Genomic DNA, 23,495 nt, shown 5'->3' with positions numbered 1-23,495 from the left:
ACATGCCTCAAGAACCGTTCTCTTAGAAATGCAGGCCAGTATACAATTGCCTTTGACTCCAACTGCAAACACAAAAGAAAGTAGGGAGGGATTCACCCCCCGAAAAGGCCAATTAGGTACAATGATGTAATCAAAGTGCAGAGTGCTATAGAAAAAGGTGTCTGAAAAGTTTGCAGGACAGGTAAAATCCAGCAAGGGTGGGCTGAACAGACTAGAGTAGCGCCCATGGAAAAGGAAATGAACGTGTATGGCTTGCTCACGAACTGTAACGGGGCAGAGGAAAGGGGAAAATATAGCAAAGGTTCACTTTCAGGCTCTGGTGAGCTTCAGTTTGAAAATTTTGAGTTTTCCTAGTGAATGTCATTCATGTCTGAGTCTTAGTAAAAGATAAATTACAAGTTATTATTGATAGCTCTTCAGGATGCCCAATCTTTTCTTAATGTAAAAAACTTAAACACTTGCTTTAAATAGTATTACTTTGAAATCATTGAATCACAGTCCTCACAGACTTTATTTAATAATTAAAAACGAATACTTGATACAGATAAAATGACAATGAAAAACTGTATGATACTTGCTATGTTAGGACAAATGTATACAAATAGTGGCTTTTCAAAAATAATGAATGCCTAAGATAAATGCTGGGTTTTCATTCAATTTCATGATTAGCTGTAAGATAGCATGTATGTTTGCCTAGTAAAAAGACATTTATTGTTCCATATGCTGAGTTGACCAGTGGAGGGAACGAGCATTATAAAGTCATAGGACAAGACAATCTAAAGTTAAATAAGCATTTTCACAGGCAAAAATAGGGTTCTTCTAACTCTAATGATTCAGAAGGACTTCCCATAGTCTCATTTGCCCACAGAAATAGACAGGAAGGTCCTTGAGCAGCTTGTTAAGTACTAGGAGTACATATCCTTAAAAAGTTGCCAAAAGAGAAATTCCTTCAGTTATTCAATATACATTTATTGAGCACCTACTATGTACCAGGCACTAGTCACACAGATGAAGAGTACATTGGTAAAACTTAAATTCAGATCGATCTTAAAAAATGCTTTCTACCTGGCTTCTGGGACCACTTATATCTTCTGAAGAAGTCTGCGTGTTAGGTAAGGGAGAGATTTCACCTTAAAAAAAAATGCACTAGGTTACAGTGATAAAAATTCTACCATTTGTGAGGCCTAATGGAAGAGTGGGGCAAGGCCTGGATTAGCAGTAGAGAAACCTGGTTCTAGTCCTATTACTTATTAGCTGTGTGACCTTAAGAACGTTTACGTTTCACTTCTCTGGCCCTGGGTCTTCATAAGTGAAGTAATAATTGGGCTGCCGTCATAGAATATTTGAGCCAAGAGGAACACGGATCATCTAGTCCTGTGCTTTTCCAAGTCCTTAGTTCAAAGGAAAATATGTAGAAACTCCAATGTCAAACTGATGAAACAAAGTCGCTTTGAGGAAGCACCCAGAACCTCACTCCCCACAGCCCACCCTCCCCGACCCTAAAGTGGTCCTGGAGGGGCGTTGACAGAACATTGTTCGAAAACCACTCGTCTAGTCCCAACCCTCACTTTTCAGATGAGGAAACAAAGACAAAGATAGGAGTGATTGTTTCAATGTGCACATTTGGCTTCCTAAATAGAAAGGAGGGAGGAGGGCTAAATAAAACTTTAAGAAAGTCATAAAAAACACAAATTGTCAAGAAGGAAGTTTTCTATTTTAATTCTCTCAAAGTAGCTCCTTTATGAAAGGGAGCTCTGAAATTGATTTTGTTTAAGGCAACCAGCCAGCCAGAGGCTGAAATAAACAACTACCAACTAGCCTGCAGGGCCAATGGAGGACTATGGCAGAAAACCACACAGACCTCACGTCAGTGGGCATTGGACCATGGAAGATCCTGGCCCCAAGGATGCAAGCACTAGCGGTTTCAAGAGAAATATTTGGAAAATCAGGAAGGAGTACAGACAAGTGTCCAGCTCCCAGATCTCCAAGGAGGAGTCACCGTCTATTACTCAGAAATATCAACAGAAGTGGGCACGTTATATCTTAAAGTGAACAGTGCAACCAAAATCACTAGCTGGAAAGTTCTTCAGAGGCGTCCTCTCCGTGGGAAGTCCTAATTTGGTATCTTGACCACTGTTAATCACAGCAGACTTGGAATTAAACCAGAAGCTAAATTACATGTCCAGTGCTGGACCTATTTGGTCAGGGCTGTGATCTCTTCTGATTTCATGGCATCAGACAGGAAGCTGAGTTCATTGCATAAGGTCTCGTATCGGAACGCCATCCGGATCTGAGCAACATTTGTCTTTCGAATATCATTTCCTTCAGGTCCTTCTTTATAATAATTTTGTCCCAGAAACCTTTGCTTTTCCTGCAGACCAAGAGAAAGACAAATGAAACCATATACCTTAGATTCACTTTCTATATCCGCACGTCATCTTTGATATTAGCCACACCAAATCAGAATACTCCCCCCTGAAGCTGATGTGTATCTTTCCCCACAAGGCTCTCATAAGATCCTCCTGGCCTCCGTGTCCTCAAGGATGTCACCCTGACAGCCCCATTCATTCCCGACATTTCTGACTGTGCTTTTCTTGATCAGAAAGGAAAGATAAGAACTGCAAGAGCTGCTGGCAATGAGGAAGGCAAAGTGGAGGCCTCGAGACTCAAAGAAGTCCCTCCAGAGAGCTACCCAGGGCACACAGGTGTTTCGGGGGAGGGCCAGTCCAAAGTTTGCACAAATTGAATCTCGAGCCTGTAACTCTTCTCTGCATCAGCACCCAACAAGAGTAGCACTGATGCAGCCCTCTTCCTGTACCAGTGACAGCCCCCAGGGGAGGCACCCAGGGACCTAAGACACCATCTAAAGCAATGGTTCTCAACTCTGGCTCAATCAGAATCAACTAGGGAACTGTAAAAAAAAAAAAAAAAAGACTGATATCCAGGTCCCATCCCTAGAGTATTTTAATTCAGTCTCGGTACTATTCACCTATTCAAGAAATAGTGAGTGCCTGCTGTGTGCCAGGGACTATTCTAGGCATAGTGCTGAACAAAACAATCTCTACCCTTACATTCTAGAAGAAAAGACAGGAAAATGCATAACTACATATCACAGTGTCAGTGGTAATAAACGTTATGAAGAAAAACAAGGGATGGAGAATGATGGCAAGTGTGTGTCTAGTGTAGAATGGGTGATCAGGGAAGGCCTCTCTGAGGAGGTGACATTTGAGCAGAGGTTTGAAAAGGGTGACAGAGCAGCCATGAGGATTCAAGAGTCTCCCCAGGATCCTCCCCTAGAATATGAGTTTCAGTGTGACAGAGACCCTGCTTGTTCTGTTCATCACTGATCCCAGTGCCTAGAAAGTGCCTGGCACACAGCAGGCATTCACCGTACACATGCTGAAAGCACGGGGGAAGGAGGGCAGCGCCGTCACACACGTACCTGATGCGAGAGGCCGCTCTGCAGCACGCTGTTCCTGGCAATTTCGCAGAGGTCACACGTGCTCAGCTTCCACACTTGGGCTGCAATTGCATATTCTTCCATAAGTGCTTCCTAGATTCCCCCAAAAGTAAACATATTAGATGGCAGAATAGCCATTTCAAGTCTTCACATATTTCCAAAGCTAGAAACATCGGACAGGCATTGCAGATTTCATTCATCTTTACTGTCTGGCACCTGGGTAACCAAAACAACATCCCCCCTTAAATTATGAACTCCTAAGATGTTTTTTGTGTGCAATCTTAGATTTCCACAGAGAGATGTATCAAAGAAGACCTACACATTTATTTGTTGACCCGCACACGTTCGAAACCCTGTGCCAGGCACGGGGATGCCAGCCTCTGCTCTCCTGTGGCAATCTTGCAGGTCTTGCACATTTTTAGTACCTTCTCTATAGCTTCGCTTTTCATGTAACACATCATTTTCTTAAGATTGTCCAAAAATAAAAGGGAATCTGAGTAAAGTACTAAGAGCAGAGGCGGAACATTAAATAAGAATGAGAATGATCAAGTGTAAGACAGTTTAACCCTACGAGGATCTGGGTTTGAGCTGCGCTTCACTGTGTCTTCTGGGATGTGAATTGTCCGACATGACTCGCAAGCCCTTCCGTTAGCTCTTCTGCACCCATCGCCTCGGTGCCCTAGAGCAGCGGTTCTCACACTGGTCCAAAGACCCCTGGGCGTCCGCAAGGCCTTTTGAAAGGTCATCCCTTTCCGACGATGCGTCTTTGTGAGGCAAGAGTTTCTTCATACACTTTAATAAAATAATCTGTCACAGACTGACTGCAGGAGCAGAGAGGAGAATCCAGCTTTTTTCTATTAAACCAGACACTAAAGAGATTTGCAAAAATTTAAAACAATGCCATTTTTGTTTGGGGGAATATGGTTATTTTTCAGAAAAACCACTTATGTTAACATTTAATAGGTTTATTAATGTTATTTTTAAACGAGTTAATATTTTTCAGTTTCTCATTAGTTTCTAACACAGTGAAATATCAGTAGATATAACCCATGTAAACAACTACACTCTCAGTGCCTCCAGTAAAAGGGGTCCTGGGACCAAAAGCTTGGAGAATTTGCTCTAGAAGCCTCTGGCATTTCTATTGTTACTAATCAGTGGCTGGTCTTAGCAATACCACCAAAATGTGCTAGACAGAAAGATGGCTAGTCCCCACACAATGATCTCGCTTTTCCCTTCTCTTTTTCCCCAGAGATCCAAAGTCTAAGAGTAATGACAGTATTAATAAAAATGGCAGCTAACACTTTGAATACATGCTATATGCAGACACTATATTCGACTCTTTGATTCATTATCTTAATAAATCCCACAATGTAGATGTAGAGACAATTTTATCCCTATTTTACACATGAAGAGGAATAAGATACAGAGAGGTCAAGTAACTTTACCAACATCACAGAGCTAGTAAATGTCAAAGAAAGGGAAAATAGGGAAAAGCAAAGAAATGAAATGGTGGCCTCAAGCATTCAAGGGCCCCAAAGACAGGGCTCCTGGAAAGAACACTTTTCCCTCACCAGGAGCTTCTTGTCTTCACTAGGCCACCAACCTCCCCCTCCCCGCCCCTCCCCCTGTGAAAGCAGAACCGAGCCACGCGCTCACTGAGAGGAGAGGCCAGGACTGGTGGCTGCTGGGGCACCTGAGTCCTCACCTTCGTGTAATGGAACTGCATGGGGTCATCAGTGGAGAGAGAGACATGCAGGCCCTTGTGCAGGAATTCCCTCAGGGGGTTTTTGGAATATTCGAGAAACAGACTGTTGTTGCTAAGAGGAGACATGGCAATGGGGATCTGAGCCAGATAGTAGAGATACTGCAACACGGGACTCTGCAAAACAAACACCAATCTCAGGTGACAGGTGCCAGAGATGGGAGGGAGGGGAGGAGAAGCAGTCATCAGTGGAAAGCAACCTCTGGGCAGTGTCTGTGCCAGTCGCTAACCAAACCCGAGTCCCCCAAAGCCAGGACGCCCGACCCACCCCGCCTTCCCCACCTCTACGTCCACCACATCCCCACCTCACACGCCCGTCCCTCCTGCCCACTGTAGGCAGTGCTCCCTCTTGGCTCCAGGCTCAGGGCACAGCTCAGGGCGGGAAGGGCAGCTGCAAGGCCCTGGGCTGACCCCCAGCCTATGTACTCAGCTCCCCTCCCCGACGCTGACCCCCAACTCGTCAGTCCAGGTTTGCTGTTTTGTTGCTTTGACCGCAAACATTCAGGTTGAGGTTGTAAACACCCCGGCTCCTAGGAGATGGGAAGGGGCAGACCTGACTGGGCTGGAGTGGTTTTCTGATGTAGCACCCGCCCTACACAGAAATGTGTCACAGATTAGACGTCACAGGGACCAGGACAGGAGGAGTTTGACCAAACACCGTTCCTATGGAAGCGATCCAAACTATGGAGAAGACCGAATGCACCAAGCTCATGGTAGCATTATTTACACGAGTGAAAAGTTCGATGGAGTCTGTCCAACAAGTGGAGATTGGCTGAATCAATTCAGACCATCCAAGTGGCGGGCCGCCTTCCAACAGCCTTTCCAACGAGGAGCACAGACACTGTATTACGTTACAGCACAGAAAAATGGATGTTATGGAAAGTTAAGGGACAAAGCAGCCACCAAGAATCTGTGGTCATTATGGTAATAAGCCCATTAGAAATATGCTCTGGTAAAAAAGAGAATTATAAATACTAAAATGCTAATAATGGCTGTTTCTATTAATATCAGTAGGGGTTTTTTTTTCCCATTTCTCCAGTTTTGAAAAATCCAAATTGTGTTGTGTTTGATTACATTGCTTTCATAATTAAATATGAAACCAAGATGACTACAGACAGGCCAGCCCAGAAAAAGGTCCTGATGCTTTTAGCATCACTGGCCAGAGGGGTGGACAGGCGATCTCATTTCTCCCCAGGGGAGCCCCGGGCAGGGCCATGAGGGGCCTGGTTACCTTCTTGAGGAGCAGCCCATGGGAAATGTTGTCAGCAGTCAGGAACGCAGACACCAGGTGGGTGATGGAGCCAGCCTCCCCACAGTGCGGCCGGAACAGGAAGGTGCTCAGGCCTCGTTCCCTGCAGGAGAAGGGAGGCTCTGGTCAGCAAGGACCCCTGGTCCACCCTGCCCAGGGCCCGCAGGCCTAAGGCCTGCACTCCCAGCTCAGGCCTACTCCAGGGGAGACAGTCACCCACAACAGGGTCAGCACAGCTGACACAGGGCACCCTGGAAACTACCCCTCCAAAATGCAGAGGCCCAGGCCCAGAGCTCCTCAGCACCAAGAGCCACCATCTCTGGGGAACAGAGAGGGGGCGAGTGGTAGAAAGAGAGCCTGCCCTGTCCTCCGTTGACTCCCGTCCCTCCCCTGTGCACCAGGCCTTGTGGCCCAGACTCACAGACCTTCAGAGCAGGGAAAGCCGTGAGAAACCATCAAGTCCAACCTCTGTTACAAAAATGGGCAAACCCAGCGAGTGGAGTCAGACGTTAGAATCCACTGCGCAGGTCAGTGGCAGAGCCAGAACTAGAGCCCCCATCTCCATGCTCAGCCCAGGACTGCCCCCACCCCCACCCCGACACCAGGCCCTCTTCTTGCCATCATGGCCCATTCAAAACCTCCACTCCCACAAACCAGCGTTGGCGGAGGCTGAGCTATGAGGCCCACCCAGGCCCAGCAGGGGCGGGAGGTATGCTAGAGGCACAAGCAGGGGAGCGAAAGGCTCAGCGTCCTGCCACCCGGGGCCCTGACACCTGCCATGTGTGTCACATGTGTGTGTGCTTTGGTGGAAGCCTGTGCATGTGACACTATGGGATGTAGTTCCATGAGGGCACAGATTTGTTTTGTTCCCTATTATATGCCCAGTGCCTCGGACAGTGCCTGTCACACAGCAGGTGCAGTAATTTGTTGCACGAATAAATGCACGTGTGAACACTGTGAGTGTGGTGGTGAACACGCGTGTGTGTTGGCACAGCCCGTCTGTATCAGCAGGGATGGACAGGTACGCATGTAGGTGTTGGTGGGTGTGTGTGGTCAGGCATGGGGTTTGGCTGCACTGTATGTAGGATGGTGCTGTGTTGTAGAGGACATGCCTGCATGTGTATGTGGCCCTGTGGACACGGGCCCTGTGCCGTGCGCTGGGCTGTATCCCTGGGTTTGAGGTGTGCGGGCGTGGGGGAGGGTGGCGAGCTCACGCACCTGCGGAGGTTGTTGAGCACCATGATGTTGGCATACATGTAGTAGAGGTAGTAGCTGTAGGGCGGGTTCTGCTCACTGGTCCAGACGTCTGGGCTGGGGCTCTTTTCCGAGAACATGTGCTCGCTGTGCTTGGACTCGTCATCCACGCTGTCGAACCCCGTCACCTGGGCGGGAGGAGGGGTCCTGCATCAAGTCAAGGCAGATGAGCTGCCAAAGGCCTTGGAGTCTCAGCTTCACACCTCAGCTGGGGACCCCGTGGTCTGCTGAGGCCACATTCCTCCAGGGATGGGGAGTGGGCACGATGCCACAGCCTGTCCTTCCAGGGCTCCTGAAGGTACCCAGGAGGCCAGACAGGAGAGTGTCAAGCCCCTGCATGGGAGTGGCGATGGTGAGGGGACACTCAGACCGGGCCAGGTGAACAGTGAGGCGGCCATACCCACCACCCATCCCTCTGCTGCACCAGAAAGGAGGCCAGCATGGCAAGGGAGCCAGCAGCCACTGCCATTAACAGCAGTAGTAACAGATGTGAGGGGGAAAGGGCCAGGCATTTCCCAGCACCTACTGTAGTCAGACCCTGCCTGAAGCACTGACCACACAATTTAATACTTAGAGTGACCCTGAGAGGGAGGGGTTGGCTGTGAGCAAACCAAGGCCAACGCCGTTAAGGAGTTGCCCAAGTGAGATATCCGGGCTCTGACACTAAATGGGCTCAGGGTAGGGCCTCTCTGGGGCTGTAGGTGGAGGATGCCCCAGGGCATGCCCCAGGGCATGTCCCAGGTGTGGTCACGAGAAACCAGCCCAGATGCCTCACAAACAGGCCAAGGCAAGCCCCATCCAAGAGGGTCCCTTGGAAGGCTGAGCCCTGATTCCCAGGAGGGAGGCACCTCTGCTCCCTGCCTCTTCCCTGGTCAGAGGAGCTCAGGAGACTCGCACCCTTCCACTGCAGTGACAACTCAGCTGGGGCGCAGTCCACGCCCCCAGGGGCCCCACCCTAGTCACAGGCTTCCCAGTCACCTGCTCCCAGGGGTCAGGCCCTGACCACGAATGTACCGACAAAGGACACAGTCTCTCAGCCAAGCACGTGGGGGCAGTTTTGCAAACACATCTCCCTCCTGTTACTCAGCCACAGCAGTGCTTTGGGAGGGGCCTCTGAAACACTGTCCACCTCGCTCCACGCTGGCCCAAACTGGGGGGCTCCAGCCCAAGCCTAGGCCCTGGCCGGGTCTGCCAGTCTCTCCCATTCCTATATGGGCAGTAAGGGCCCAGAGGAGCAAGGGACCGAGGGTCTTGACAGTCTTCCCTGTCACAGAGCCATATGTGTCAAAGGAAACAACAGGGTGGTCACCACAGCTCTCAGCACAGCCTGGATGGGGCTGGGGGGCTTGGGGAGACCTGATCTCTGCTCTGCGCTCACTAGCTCCTGCCTCACCTGGACCCTCGGGGCCTTGGCCTGGGGGTAATGTCAGCCCCTCTCCTGAGCTCTGTATCCAGCTGACGCAGGGCCTCAAACTGGACCTCTCACTGGCCTCGAGCACAAAATATGGCCAAACACCAACTCTCCCTCCTCCCCAAGTCTGCTCGTCCCCTGCTTGCTGTTGGCAGTGACCTCTGCAGGGTGCGCCATCCGCTCTCTGCGGCGCTGGGGGGCAGCCTGCTCTCTTCCTTCTTGCTCCCCGTCAGGGTCCGCCCAGGCCCCGCCATGCCACACCCACCACGCCCAGAGTCCCTGGCCTGCCAGGTGTATACTTCTCACTTTTCTTACTTGGGAAGCAGTATAGTGTGACGACAATGACCCCTGCTCTGGAGTCAGGCTGCCTGAGTATGAATTCCAGTTCTGCCACTCTTTAGCTTTGTGAGCTCTCAGTTTTAATTTCCTCGTGTGTAAATTGGAGCTAGTCACTTCATAGTGCTCTGTGAGGATTAAATGCGACACTCCATGGGGACCGCTGAACACAGGGCCTAACACACAGCAAGCACATAATAATTCTGCTCATTATGAACACCAACCAAACGGTGTGAAGTGGGGTGACTGTGAGGCTGAAGGAGAGCATGTCACGGCGTGGCTCATTGGGGCTGGCAGCAAACGCTCAAATAAATGTGAGCTGTTCCTGCTGCATCATCCATCTCCATCGCTGGAGCAGGAGCTCTGACTCTCACCCTGCCCCTATCCCCCACCTCCAGCTACCTCTGTTTCAGGCCTTTCTCCACACAACAGCCAGAACGGTGTTTGTCTAGAACATAAATTCAGTGGTGTCCCTTGGCCCATCCAAACACTTTCCTGGCAGCCCCCAAACACACACACAGACTCAATCAGCCCATCCCCACACCCCTAGCCTTCTGGAATCTTCCCTGCCTCCCCCCTGTCAGAAATTGTCCCCATAACCTCCACGGGGAACTGGACTTGCTTCTCCCTGTCTGCAGCCCCCTGTATTCCGGGCACCCAGAGGGAGGAACCACCACCTGCCCCGACCCCATGCCCTTTCTGGTTAAGTCCTCCACCCCTTCTCTCCCTCTCCCATAACTAACCAGATAAATATATTTTGTGGGGCTTGTCTACTTAACCAAAAAAGGTGTGAGGACCATTGCTTCTAGGCAAAAGCAGGAGCGCTGGCATGTCTGCATTTCTGAAGACCCGAGGCTGCTCGGCGTCGCTGAGAGCCAGACCCAGGCTTTCGGGCCCCGCCTGGCCCGGAGCTGGCTGCTCCGTCTTTCCCACTGCTGCCTTACCAACACCCTGCCCAACTGGGACGCCCCCTCCTAGAGCCAGCTCACTCTTGCAGAAATTCGGCTTCTTGGGGCTAGCACCCCAAGCCCGGGGCACACAAGTGACAGGATCTGAGAAGGGAAGCCAGACCAAGCCACATGGAACTCCCTCCCCGCTCCACCACTGCGCCCATCGCCGCAGGCGCCACCCACGCTTACATATTTGAGGAAGAGGTGAAGCTCTCGGTGATCTTGGGGGTTGATTGTGGCCTCGAAAAGGGGCAGGAAGATGTTCTCCAGCATCTTCCCAAAGCTTGGCAGCAGGTTCTTTGATCTAAATATGTCACTGGGGGAAAGCAAACACTCTGATTAAGGTGGGCCCAGGAGCCCCCTTGGCCTGTCAGAGACCCGCCCCAGCCCCTTCCTCAGACAGCTCGTGATCACATGTAAACCCCCAGGGAAGAGTCCAAGATGTGGCTAGAACACAGATCCCTCCCCTCCTCTCCAACCCCCGGCAAGTTCCATGATACTAGGCCTTGGTTTGCAACCTCAACAGCCACCCCTGCCCATCTGAGAGCTTTCTCAAGCTGGAGGCCATGCTGGGAGTGCGGTGCTGGGATTCAGGCTGACCAAGGTCTGAAGGATGAGTCCTCAAATGTTTCAGTGATCCAAACTCTCTCCCACTCAGCTCAGTTCCCGACTAAAGCACACATCCCAGCCCATCCATGAGCCACGAGCCCACACCGGCCAGGCTGGAGAGGACAATGGTGGTCTGAGTCATATCCAGGGAGAGGACCAGCAATGTAGACCACCACCAGGTCACTCATACCCCAGGGCTCACCCAAAAGGATAATTCATCTTCAAACCCCAGTGAGAAGAAGATGGGCTGTGGTTCCCTCCAGGCCTTTGTACACATATGTTCTTCAAAACACAAGAGACTAAGTGTCATGAGGCCAGCTTTGCCAATCACCCCTCCCTGTAGGAAAATCCCTGGGGAGGAGAGGCCTAAGCTGACACTGGACCAGGCCCCACCCCTAAATAGTGCAGACTCAGCAGCCCATGCAGGACAGGTTGGCATCCCCAGAGGGCACGGGCAGACAGCAGGCCACCCCACTTACTAGATCCGGGGCACCTGGATGATCCAGCGCATGTTGGGTGAGTAGACCTTGTGCTGGATGAACCAGCGGGCCAGGCTGAGCCACTCCTCGGCACTGCGGCCATAGATGGAGAGTCGCGGCTCTGAGTACTGGTACTTGCTCTCCTCTAGCTCCCGGGCCACTTCCTGGAAGCAAGAAGAGCCAGGTCAGCCCAAAAGCGCCCCAGCTGCTGGATCCTGCAGCTCCCTCAACCACCTGCCCCAGGGCTGAGAAGGCCTGATCTACACCCCTTTGCTGTCCTGTAAGCACTCGCTCTGCCTCAGCGGCGGCTCCTTCCTGGAGAGGAAGGCCTGGGGTCTGACAGTCACAGGCATAACCAGGCCAGGCAGCAGAAGCATCTCCAAATGGAGCTAACCTGCAACCAGCCAAGTTCAGGCCACAAACAGGGCAGCAAGCCTGGACGCTGTGACCGCTGCCACGATAGACAGCCTCCCCCACCTCTGGGCCTTGCCTGAGCTGGATGATGGATGCACGGGGATTCAGGGAGGGAAAGGAGGGAGGGGGTCGTGCCGGGCCCCCACTTTTGAAGGCGGATGCTGCCAGGTATCTGAGGAGAGCTTGGAGAGGTCAAGAGCTCACTCACCTTGACCATCCGAGCAAGGTACTCGCCTCCCAGGTAGTTTTCAGTTTTCAAATACAGGTCACGCAGCTCACTGGCCCCCACAGGGTTGTATTTGGAGTTGAACTTGTCAAAGCGATGGAATGTCTGCCGGCCCTGGAGAGAGGAGACCGCCAATGAGATCACCACATTGTTCTACAGCCCCCACACACATGCCCCTCTCCAGGCCTTTTCAAGGTGGCCTTACGTGCGGCCACACGGAAGGATGTCTTCCATGTCAGTTCTTACATGAAATCTTGGAAAGTCCTGGGGCCAGGACCATGTGTCCTCACTTGGTCAGCCTTGGGGTCCTTCTGCGAGGCCCTCTGTGAAGGGGCCTCATGCTCCCAGGTATCATGGCTAGGAGCATGGCTGGCTGAGTGAGCAGAGAATACTAACCTATCAAACAATCGATAATAAAGTATGTCCTAGTGCTGCTTAGGGCCAGTCCTCGTGGACTAGTAGTTAAGATTTGGCACTCTCACCACTGCGGCCTGGGTTCGTTTCCCAGTCAGGGAACCACACCACCCATCTGGCAGTTGTCATACTCTGGTGGCTGTGTGTTGCTGTGATGCTGAAAGCTGTGCCATGGGTATGTCAAATACCAGCAGGGTCACCCATGGTGGACAGGTGTCAGCGGAGCTTCCAGACTAGACAGACTAGGAAGAAGGACCTGGCCACCACTTCCCAAAAACTTAGCCATGAAAACTCTATGATACAGCGCTGGAAGGTGACAGGACAGCACAAGAAGACCGGGCAGGGTTCCGCTCTGCAGTACACAGGGTCACTAGGAGTCTGAAGTAACTCAATGGCAGTAACAACAACAAATTACTGCTTAGACATCATAACGCACTTTCTCCACATTATCTCATTCAGTGTTTTGTTTGTTTTTAACTGAGATTTTTTTTTTATTGTGGTAAAATATACATAACACAAAATTAACCACCTTAACCATTTTAAGTGTACAGTTCAGTGGTGTTAAATACATTCATTATGCTGTGCAACCATCACCACCATCCACCTCAATCCTTTCCATCTTGAAAATGGCAACTCCATACCCATTAAACGGTCACTGCCCTCCCCCAGCCCCTGGTAGCCTCCATTCTCCTTTCGGTCTCTGTGAAGTTGCCTAGTCTAGGTACCTCATACAAGTGGAATCATCCAGTATTTGTCCTTTTGTGTCTGGCTTCTTCGACTTAGCATACTGTTTTCAAGGTTCATCCATGTTGTAGCAGGTATCACTACTTTATTCCTTCTTCTAAGGCTGAATAATATTCCATTGTATGGACACCCACAGTTTGTGTATCCAGTCACCCACTGATGGACACTTGGGTTGCTTCCACCTTTCGGCCATTGTAAATAATGCTGCTAGAAGCATTGACATGTAGGTATCTGTTTTAGTCCCTGCTTTCAATTCTTCAGGGCATCAGGTGTATACCCAAAAGTAGAATTGTTGGAACATATGGTAATTCTGTGTTTCACTTTTTGAGGAAACTCCATATGTTTTCTATAGCAGCTGCACCATCACTTAGTATTTTAATAACTTTGCCACATCAATAAGGCACGTGGCATTCACCATTTTATAAGCAAGGAAATAAAAGCTTAAGTGAGTTGCTTAAGGGCATACAACTCCTAAGTGGCAGAAGTGGAATTAGAACTGGGACCTGTCAGACTCCAAGTTATGCACCTTTTCCCCCGTCCCATGGCTGCTCCAGCTCTGTGACTCTCTGAGACCAAATTCCCTCTCACAGTCTCCGTGACGAGAAAAGACAGAGCTGCCTACACAGCCTCCTCTCTGCAAGCACAGCCACGGCTGCTTCCCAGGGCGCTGAGTCCCCGGCCAGGACTGCTCAAGGCCCCGGGCAGAAGCTCACTCACCGCGTGGACGTCCAGCGAGTCCACAGTGAGGTAGTACGGGTCCATGTGCAGGCTGTCGAACACCTGCCTCAGGGTGATCTTCCGGCCCCGCTTCTCGGCCACAATCCTGTCAGGCTCTGTCTGGTACGTGTGCTTGATGAAGCGCAGCAAGTGCTTCTGGTTCATGCAGGCAGCCACGTGGATGTGCGTGTCCACCTGTAACACAGTGTCCCTCAGCCCAGGAGCCAGGCCGCCTCCCCCGGCAACAAGAGTTAGGACACCCAACCTCAATGAGGAGCGCAGAGCCCCAGCACCTCATGGCCACGGAGCCAGCACCAACCAATGCCTGGATCCCCCTCCACATTTCTGCTCTAGACTTTGGAACTGGTCTTCCTCCCTCTAACCTTGCTGCCCAATCCACCTCCTTACAGCATCAAGAGACCTTTTCAAAGCGTAGAATGGATTCAGCCACTCCCCTGTTAACAAAGCATCCATGGCCCCCAAGTCTTCATGATAAAGCCCAAGCCCCCAGCTGGGGATTCAAGGCTTACTTCAAACCCTGACTTTCACCTTGCCACTGCCCTGCTCTACGCTCCAGCCACCAACCACTTATAGGTGCCCAAGGCACCATGCTATTCCACACTGTGTCACTTGGCCCATGCATTTCCTCACCCTGGCATGCCTTCCTTCCTCCTCACCAGTCTCATCCACCTGGAAATGTCCTACGACTTCCTCCGCTTAGAAGCCAATCCTTACACCCCAAGCACAATGGAGCAGTTTTTCCCTTGCCCAACTGGGAACCTAGCACAGACACTCCCATTACTGTACATGTCCTCCTGATCCACTCTAATAATTTTCTGCTACACTGTCATTAGACTGGGAGCTCAGTCCTCAAAGACAGGGACCACAGCTGATGCACCTAAGTCTCCAGCACCCATGCCACAGCCTGGTATGACGTGTCAGTTGAATCAATGGATGAACGGATGAACAAATGAGCAGGTGTGGTAGGTTCCAACAGTTTCAGTAATATCCACATCCTCATCTAACCCTGAGGGCCCACCAAATGCCCCGTGAAATCCCACTCTTGCCATTGACCTGTCTTGGAATCCCCAGAACCTTCCTTTTAGCCACCAGTCCTAAAGAAATGGAGCCCTGGGTAAGCTGAGGGATGGCCTGAAGTGGGCATCCTGACTCCCCTTCCATGAGCCCAAGGGACCTACAGGAGGTCCCCAGGGAGGGTGGCAGCAGCCTCACAGGCCAGACTGCACTCTGCCGTTACTGCTGTGGCCAGTAGGGCACTCTGCCAGGGCTGGGGTGAGGAGGTGCCTGACCTCCGGCCAGGGAATGCTGTCCACAGCTGGCCAGGCATCTCCAGGTCATGCCAGACCAGACATTTGATCTACATTAGACCAGCCAGCCCATGTCGTTGACCACAACACTCACTCATCAGGGCCATTAATCCTGCCAATCCCACCAGAAAAACAGACCGCTAGACATCAGAGAAATGAAATAATTCAAAGGACCAAAAGCTAAAACATCACCCAAAGCACAGTGAAAAGACTCAGGTACCTCAGGGACAGGCTGGTCTCATGTGGGACACACAGAGAAGGTCAGCCAGCTTAGCTCTGCCGGACACAGCTGGGCTCAACCACCTCAGCATGACTTAGCACATTCTGGGCTTTCTGGTTGTGTCCTCCAGCATACCAATGACACACCACAGGGGGTGCAGCCTGTCCTGACCCCCATGAGTCACAAGATGAGGGAGCAAAACAACTGGACAATCCAGGAGGCATCTGATCCAAACTTCAGAATCTCCAAGGTGATTATTTTAGGAACAAGTGAAAGAGCCTGGCATTGGATACCAGTGTTTTCAACTCACCAGAAGATCCGAGCACACTTCTCACTCTCACCTAAGACGCAATTCTAAACAAACAGCAGTTTCCAAATAAGGCTGGCCAACACCTGGCCCCTAAGCCACCGCTGACCATGTCCATACCCAGGGCAGACATCAATAATCGATTACAGCACTCATTTCACTAAGCTTTGAGAGAAGCCTCAGGTAGCCGCTCCTAAGTGGTCAAGTTTGGCACTGAAGATGAAACCTATTTGTTATCCCTGACACAACATTTAAACCAAAGTAGATAAAGCTTAACCCTACCCATCCCAAGCAGCAAACAGAAAACAAGTGTTCCAGTTACACAGTCCTGCTGGTTAGGTCCCATGGTGTCATAACCCACGACCTGCTGTGAAGCTGCAGGTGCTTTCACAAATGCCACCCACACAGACCCATGGCCAGGCACAGCTCCTGCCTCAGAGCAGGCCCTGCTTGGCCCAGGAACCGTCACTGGGGCCCCGCCTCAGGAGCAAACAGTGTCAGAGCCAGTGCAGTCAACAAGGACCCCTCGGCCCCAGGCAGCAAGAAGCAGTCAGGCCCAGAGCATTAACGTACGCAGAGGCCAGGGCTGTGCTGGGCTAGGCAAGGAGTTTCTTTGGAAGCCCATCTAGGCACTTGCTGGGGATGTAGGGTGCACTCAGGCAGGGCTGAGGGGAGCTGCCACAGTGACCGAGGCACCCACCTGTCTGAACACCCAAGGCTCACACAGAAGGAACACACGGTACTTGAAGGTGAAAATACCAGATAGGCAGTGTCTAAAACACATCCTTTCACCCCTGTCTAGCAATCCCCAAGACACTTCCTCAAGTCTCACAGCCCAGGAGCAGGAGCCAAACTTTCACTCTTAAGGGTCTTGATCCCACCAGGTGGGAATCCATGTCTGACCTCATGACACTTAAAAGAGGTGATCCTGGAATCTCCCTGGAGGGGGCCTCCCTTCGAGCATTGCTGAGTGCTCCCAGCAGGAGGACAGGGAGGCCTGAGCTGGGCTTCCCTGGAGAAGACACATCCTCCCCTGTTCTACGCTCCCTTATCAAAGCTGACCCCAGGGAGGGGCAGTCCTCAAGTTCTGAGACAGAGGCCCCTCTGAAGATGAGGACCCCACCGTGACTCAGCTCAGGTTTGGCCATCCCTCCTCTGGGCACAGCCTAGTCCCCACCCTTCCCCCACAAGCTTCCCTCCCAGCTCACTACCATACCCCGGCCCGCCTCTCCACTTCCTCTGAGAAACCCCCGGGCCCCAGCATGATCCAGAACCTCACCTATTCTGCAGCCTCACCCTCCCCACAGCCCACACTGCCCTCTCCCCAAGCCCTGAGCTCCAGCCACACTGCACTGCTGGCAGTTATGTCAGAGCACTGCTCAGTCTCTCTCCTGTCACACACTCTCTCTCCCGTGGTATTTGCGTATGCTGTTCCTTTGCCTGGAATGCCGTCACTTCCACTCCCCTACCCCACCCTCTGCCTGGCTAACTCCTACTCTCGCTTTAAGTCAGCTCAGTTCTGGCCTCTTCCTGAAAGCCACCTCTGTCACAACACATCACTCTAATAGTAATATGCTGGGAACTCCTTGTGGACAGGAAGTGACTCTTGTTCAACGCCAAATGCCACTTGCTTAGCACTGATCCCATGCCTCACGATATGTTAGTGAAATGGAAGAAAATGTAAAAGCTGGAGGCCATGATCACTTAACACCCACATCTGCCCCGGGAGCAGCCCCTGCAGGCTGCGGGCCCCTGAGCCCAGGCCATGGCTGCTCGTCCGCGCCGGACCCAGAAGGAGGCAAGACCACAGACTCCCAAGTCCAAAGACTTCTTAACAACTTTTTCTCTCCATGATGAATTTAATACATCCTCTACCTTAAAAGCAGCCTGGCCTCAACTCTTACGACCAGTTAACGGTCATGCCTTATTTTCTGAGGAAGAGGGCACATTCCAACAGAAACGCAACATGGACAAAGGTTTCCACCTAGAGCCATACCAGTCACTCCAGGCACCATCTGAGGCACAGCCTGACACAGGGAAGGCAACTCGCCGGGCTTCCTTTTGCACATACACAACCTACTCCTCTGGCCAAGGAAGGCCGCATGGGGGACTAGCCCCAGACTGGCTCAGGGCAGCCCAGTGGGTTGGGAATGGGACTGGGGGTGGGGGTGGGGCTGGCTCTGAACACCGGTCCGCTAACGCACCTTTCTCACGTTATAGAAGTCTCGGTGGGGGTTGCTCTTCAACTCTTTGAACTCGGACATTTCATTTAACATCTCGTGAAGGCTGAACTTGGATTCCAGAAAGTTCAGTCGCCGGTGACAATACGTCTTCCTGCAGGTTGGGAAGGGGGAGAAACCACAGTTAAAGAGAAATCACATCAAGCTCTCCAGTTTGGAGACCTCCAGTGTCTGCGGGGACCGACTCTCGAGTGGACGGTCAGGGTAGGGCAGGGAGGGCTGAGGAGGTCCCAGCTTTCTATACACCCCGTTGAACTGTGTAACCATGTCCACGTGCCCTATGAAACGGTGGAGAGTCAAGACATGGGGCAGCAGAGTGCTGACTTTGCAACCTTTGACTTCTGGCTTCATGTGCTTAGGCAATTGACCTGAGCCTCTGTTTGCCATAAACAAAGATGGCGATAGTAATGCCCAAGGTTGAAGTAAGGGTTAAACTGGCTTATGCCAGAGGTGAAGGACCTACCTCTGCGTATAGTGGACACTCAATAAAAGTCTCCCTCCTCCATCCCGTCCTTCTTTCTATCCTCCCATCTATCCTCAGCCACCTTTGATTCCTTGAAAGGAGTCTAACTTCTGCCCAGATGATCGGCAGTACTACCAAACTATAAGGTGTGACCTGCCCAGCTTGGTGTGCAGAGGAACCACCCTCTGACCAAGTGACATACCCCAAACCCCAAGACCCAAGGACCTCCCAACTCTGAGATTTCAGGACAAAAGGAGGATGTTTTGCACTGTGGGCAGATTCAAAATGCAGGGGTGTTTGTCACTAGGACAGAAATCTCTACAAGGACTGATGCCCCCCCAGCCGGCAAAGGCTGTTGGAGGCGGGAGTGCTCACTGCTCTCCACCAACCGCCAGCCACACCCAGCCCAGGTGCCTGGCCACGCACCTGTGTCCACAGCCACACGGAACCTTCAACCGCAGTGCATGCTACCCTACTTCCTTGGGCCCCCACACAAACAGCAGCTCCCTTGGCATCCAATCCCTCTGACTTTCCTATGGAGCGGCTGCCGCCCCTGGAACAGCACCATCACCTGTCTGCTGAGAGAAGCCCCAGAGCGGAGCACAGGAGTCTCAGAGACACTCCCCTCGACAGCCTCTGGAACAAGACAGTCACTGCTCACACCCCCTCTTTCCCTCCCTCCCAAGGCTTCCCCTTGCAGCTCCTCCTCACATTGACTGTAGTGAGCCTCCCGGAACTGCCCTGTCCCCTCCTAGGTCTCAGCTCTGCCCTCGGAACAGCGAGGACCAAGACCCATGCTGCCCATCCCCCTGGCACCCACTCTCCTCCCTTGGAGACTGCCATCGCACCCATTCTCGGCAAAACCCAAAAGACAGGGTAAGAGAGAAGTTCCTGAGCCAGGACCTCCCCCCTCCCCCTCCCCTAGACTCCCAGTCCTGCCTGGGCACTCCCAGCACAGCCACTTGGAGGCTCAGGGTCCTGGCATCCTGAACCCCCATCACAGATGAGCTTAAGTGCCCCCCAAGAAGTGAGAGGCCAAATTCAGGAGGAAGACTGCCTACCACGTTGGTTCAAGCCAAGCCCACGAGCATCAGGGGCGTCATGGCACGAAGCTCCCAGACCCCCTGCACTCTCCCCTCCAGAAACACAGAAAACCCAACATCTGAAGAACAGCCTTCATCACTCCTCCACCATCTACAATAATGCCCCAGACTGACAACTCTCTGCAAGGCTGCCGTCCTGCCTGGGGACAGGAGTGACAGCCATTTTACAGCGCCCCAGTGGCCACCGCCAAACAGAAGCTCCACATTACACATGCAGAAGGGACAGGAAGCACCACCTCTAGGAACATGCCAGCCTATGATGGAAAATTGTTGCACTGGGAAAAGGGGAAGCCACGCTTTTTCTAGGATGGTTTAAACTTGGGAAAGCCCAGAGCAAAGGGGTGACCTGGCCGGCCTTTCCCAGCTTCCTCCTATCCATGCACCCACCCAGCACTCATGCAAAAAGAGGCAGACTCAGGGAATGCTGGCTTACGTGGGGCCATCAGTGATGAGAGCCAGGATGTGGCTCATGTCCACCGTATAGGTCACCAGGTCAGGGTAGGGCAGGCTGTGGGGCTCCTGGCACTCCAGCATCTTCTGGTTATCGTACACGAAGAGGATGCCCCCCTGCATGCGGACCAGGTAGCCCAGGTTGGGGGGAGCATCATCCAGGCGATACGGGTCTTCCGGGGGCTCTGGAGGAGGGTGGAAGTCTGCAAAACAGGATTGACTGACAGCAAAGAACCCTTCACCTTGTGATCTTGCGTGGACTCAAAAGTCACATTCCCCGTGTGGCCTGCCCTGGTCATTCTGTCTAAAACCCAACCCCCCCCCAGCCCCCACCAGCCCCGACATCTCACACCCTCCTCCCTGCTTCCTTTTGTCTCCTTAGCACTTACCGCTATGTAAAATAATTTCCCCTATTGATCTTGGGACATGTATGTCTGTCTGTTCATCGCTGCAGCCACACTGCCTAGAACAGTCCTGGCACACGGCTGGTACTTCACTACATTTTGTTTTTTAAAGATTTTATTTTTCTTTTTTCTCCCCAAAGCCCCCCGGTACATAGTTGTATATTCTTCGTTGTGGGTCCTTCTAGTTCTGGCATGTAGGACGCTGCCTCAGCATGGTTTGATGAGCAGTGCCATGTCCGCGCCCAGGATGCGAACCAACGAAACACTGGGCCGCCTGCAGCGGAGCGCACGAACTTAACCACTCAACCACGGGGCCAGCCCCCTTCACTACATTTTTTTAATTTAACTGAAATGAGCTTCAGCCTCCTGGACCCTTCAGGGACGCCAGGCATATCAAAGAGGGCAGCTGAGTCTTCTCCTAATGAGAGAATAGACAGTACCTGGGACTGTCCAGAGGGAATAATTGTCCCTGTCCTCCCACAGCTTCTGGAGCCCAGGACAGCGAAGGGGCTAGATGAAGAAGCCAGCCCCCGAATCACACCCCGCAGTGAGCAGAGAATAGGGAGCTGGTCTCCCACCGATCAGGGAATGCCAACGACAGAGCTGTCTGTCCCCATGGCTGCAGGCTGAGTTAGGCCACGGGAGGAGAAAACATCTCTTTCCTGTTTCCCAGCTGTGAGATCTTGAGCAAACCACTTTACCTCTCTGATTCTGGCTGCTCATCTGAGGACAACACCCGCCGCCTTAAGGGGCTGTTGTGAGGGCTGCAATATTGGGTACAGGAAAACGCTTTGTAAACAGTAATGCCCGACACATAATTATAGGGCACTATTCTCACTACTCTCATAATGACTTTTCCTGACTCTCCATAAGCTCTGTCTCTGGACAAGGAATAGGTTATTGCTAAATAGCAGAACCGGGGGCTTCAATTCTGAACACCAGCCAACCCCACATACGGTCGAGCTGCCCAGCAGCCTGCCCAGCAGCCAGCCCAGGCAGGAGGAGACCCTGGCATCCTCATCAAAGGATGCAACTAAGGCGGGGTGACCCACCTGGGCGCCCCCATCAGTGCTTGGAACAGGCTGCCCCTGGAGCAGATGTGAGGCGTCACAGGGGCCAAGGCAGAGCAGGGCTGGGGACTGATGTCCTCCCGACAGGCAGAGCCCAGGCCAGCTCAGGAGTCCCTGAAGTGTGCCAGTGGCCTGTGGCATGCAGGCAGTACAAGGCCTGGGTGAAGCCACGGCCTCCACCTCACCACACTCGGCCTAGGACCCCTGGGTACTCTGTTTTGCACAAAGTACACATTTGGTCGTTCCTGTCTGTCTTTGCCAAAATGGGGTGGGTGGGATTAACTTCCCTCACACAGACAGGGAAACGGGCCCAGAAAGGCTGCGATTTGCCCAGTGCCCCAGGTGGCAACAGATGCTCAAAGTCCAGGTCTCAGAGCTTCAAGGAAGCCAGAGACAGGAGCCATGTTGGCACCAACTACACCCAGGAGGAAGCCAGGGTCCTGGGCACTGGCACAGAATACCAGGCCCTCATCTGATCCCCCACCACCAACTTTCAAGATCAAGGTTTCCTGTTGTCTTCATTCATATCACTTACAGCATCTACTGCTGCTGGGTCCTTCGCAGGCCAAACAGGCTCCCCCAGAAACCATCCTGCCCTCTCTGATCTCCCCTCACCCCAACTCCACAGCATAAACGTAGCTGCCGTGTACTGAGCACATGAGGTGCCAGCACTGCACTAAGTCCCTCACATGCATTCTCCCATTTACTCCTCACAACAGGCCCAGGGGAGAGATACTATTAGTATTCCCATTTTACAGACTGAGAAACTGAGGTTTGGAGAAATGCCCAAGAAAATGGCAGAGCTTAGATCAGAATGCAGACATGTTTGATTCCAGAACCTGCTTTTGATTCGACGTTTACTGTCTGATCGTGTTGCTTTAAGGATCCAGCATGGGACTGACCAATTCCCTAGGGAACTCCCAAGATCAGGGCCTCTCCTTCGTCTCTCTCGCTTAGCTTCTACAGCTCAGCTCTCCCCAAGGCAAGGCCCACAGTGCCTCAAATCAATCCGTGGGGAAGCCAGCAAACATCAGTGTAGGAGAAGCCAGTACAAGGGCTCTGCCCTTAAAACATCCTCTGGGGGAAATACATCCAGTCAGCAAAAAGTGCTGAACAGCTCGGGGCCGTGCCCCACTCGGGACCCCACCGTGGCCACAGCACCATACCTGGGAGGCCCTCTTCCAGAGGGGTGGTGTCTGCCCACGGCTGACCCAGGTACCGGGCAGTGGTCCGTGGGAAGCGGTGATAGGCGAGCCGGGCATACTTCTCGCGGATCATCAGGGCCTTGGCCAGGCTCTTGGCGGCCTGCTCATAGTCCTCCACTGTGATCTGAAGAAGGGAGTGCGCAGAAAAGCGTTCACACAGCAGACCTGGGACCCCGTCCTTAGCAAGATCTGCTGCAACGCTGGCCCTTGGCTGGCAGTTGGAAACTTGCGGGTTTTTTCAGGAGCATTCCCACCATCCCCTGACTAATCAGAGTCACTCGCTGGGCCTAACCTGTTCGTACAAACCCTATGGTTTATGCTGAACACCTGATTCCTTCTGAGAGTCTGGGATTTGGGGATGTGCTCTGCAGAGGTGGGACCAGCCCCAGTAAAAACCTTGGATGCTGAGTCTCTAGTGAGCTCCATGGTAGATGGCACTTGACACACGTCACAATTCGATGCTGAAGGAATTAGGTGTGTTCTGGACTCCACTGGGCAAGGGCCCTGTGAAGCTCACGGCTGGCCCCCTGCAGACCCCGCCCCACGTACCCTTCCCTGTGCTGGCTTTGCTCTGCATCCTTTCACTGTAATAAATTCTAGTCATGAGTACAGCCATGTGCTGAGTCCTAGGAGTCCTCCTAGCAAATCACTGAACCCCAGGGGTGGCCTTGGGGACCCTC

At 52.3% G+C, this 23,495-nt stretch overlaps 1 protein-coding gene across 8 annotated transcripts in view; it reads right to left on the bottom strand.

Moving 5' to 3' along the window:
* Positions 1–492: 492 nt before the first annotated feature.
* Positions 493–23,495, bottom strand: part of AMPD3 (adenosine monophosphate deaminase 3) — a 45,225-nt gene continuing 22,222 nt past the window's right edge. For all 8 annotated transcript variants that reach the window (XM_014844186.3, XM_014844191.3, XM_014844188.3 and 5 more), the window contains exons 4-15: positions 22,777–22,939; positions 20,120–20,339; positions 18,085–18,214; positions 14,026–14,220; positions 12,133–12,264; positions 11,511–11,674; positions 10,612–10,738; positions 7,690–7,853; positions 6,454–6,574; positions 5,166–5,339; positions 3,443–3,553; positions 493–2,371 (exon numbers count right to left, since the gene is read on the bottom strand). In XM_014844186.3, the coding sequence (XP_014699672.2) occupies positions 2,195–2,371; positions 3,443–3,553; positions 5,166–5,339; positions 6,454–6,574; positions 7,690–7,853; positions 10,612–10,738; positions 11,511–11,674; positions 12,133–12,264; positions 14,026–14,220; positions 18,085–18,214; positions 20,120–20,339; positions 22,777–22,939 (1,878 nt within the window). In that variant the 3' untranslated portion in view covers positions 493–2,194. The remainder of the gene's footprint in view (positions 2,372–3,442; positions 3,554–5,165; positions 5,340–6,453; positions 6,575–7,689; positions 7,854–10,611; positions 10,739–11,510; positions 11,675–12,132; positions 12,265–14,025; positions 14,221–18,084; positions 18,215–20,119; positions 20,340–22,776; positions 22,940–23,495) is intronic.

This window comes from Equus asinus, chromosome 20, assembly GCF_041296235.1.
Source record: "Equus asinus isolate D_3611 breed Donkey chromosome 20, EquAss-T2T_v2, whole genome shotgun sequence".
Classification (NCBI taxonomy): Eukaryota; Metazoa; Chordata; class Mammalia; order Perissodactyla; family Equidae; genus Equus; species Equus asinus.
Note: the sequence above shows the minus strand (reverse complement) of the source record. Positions and strands in the feature narration are given on the sequence as shown.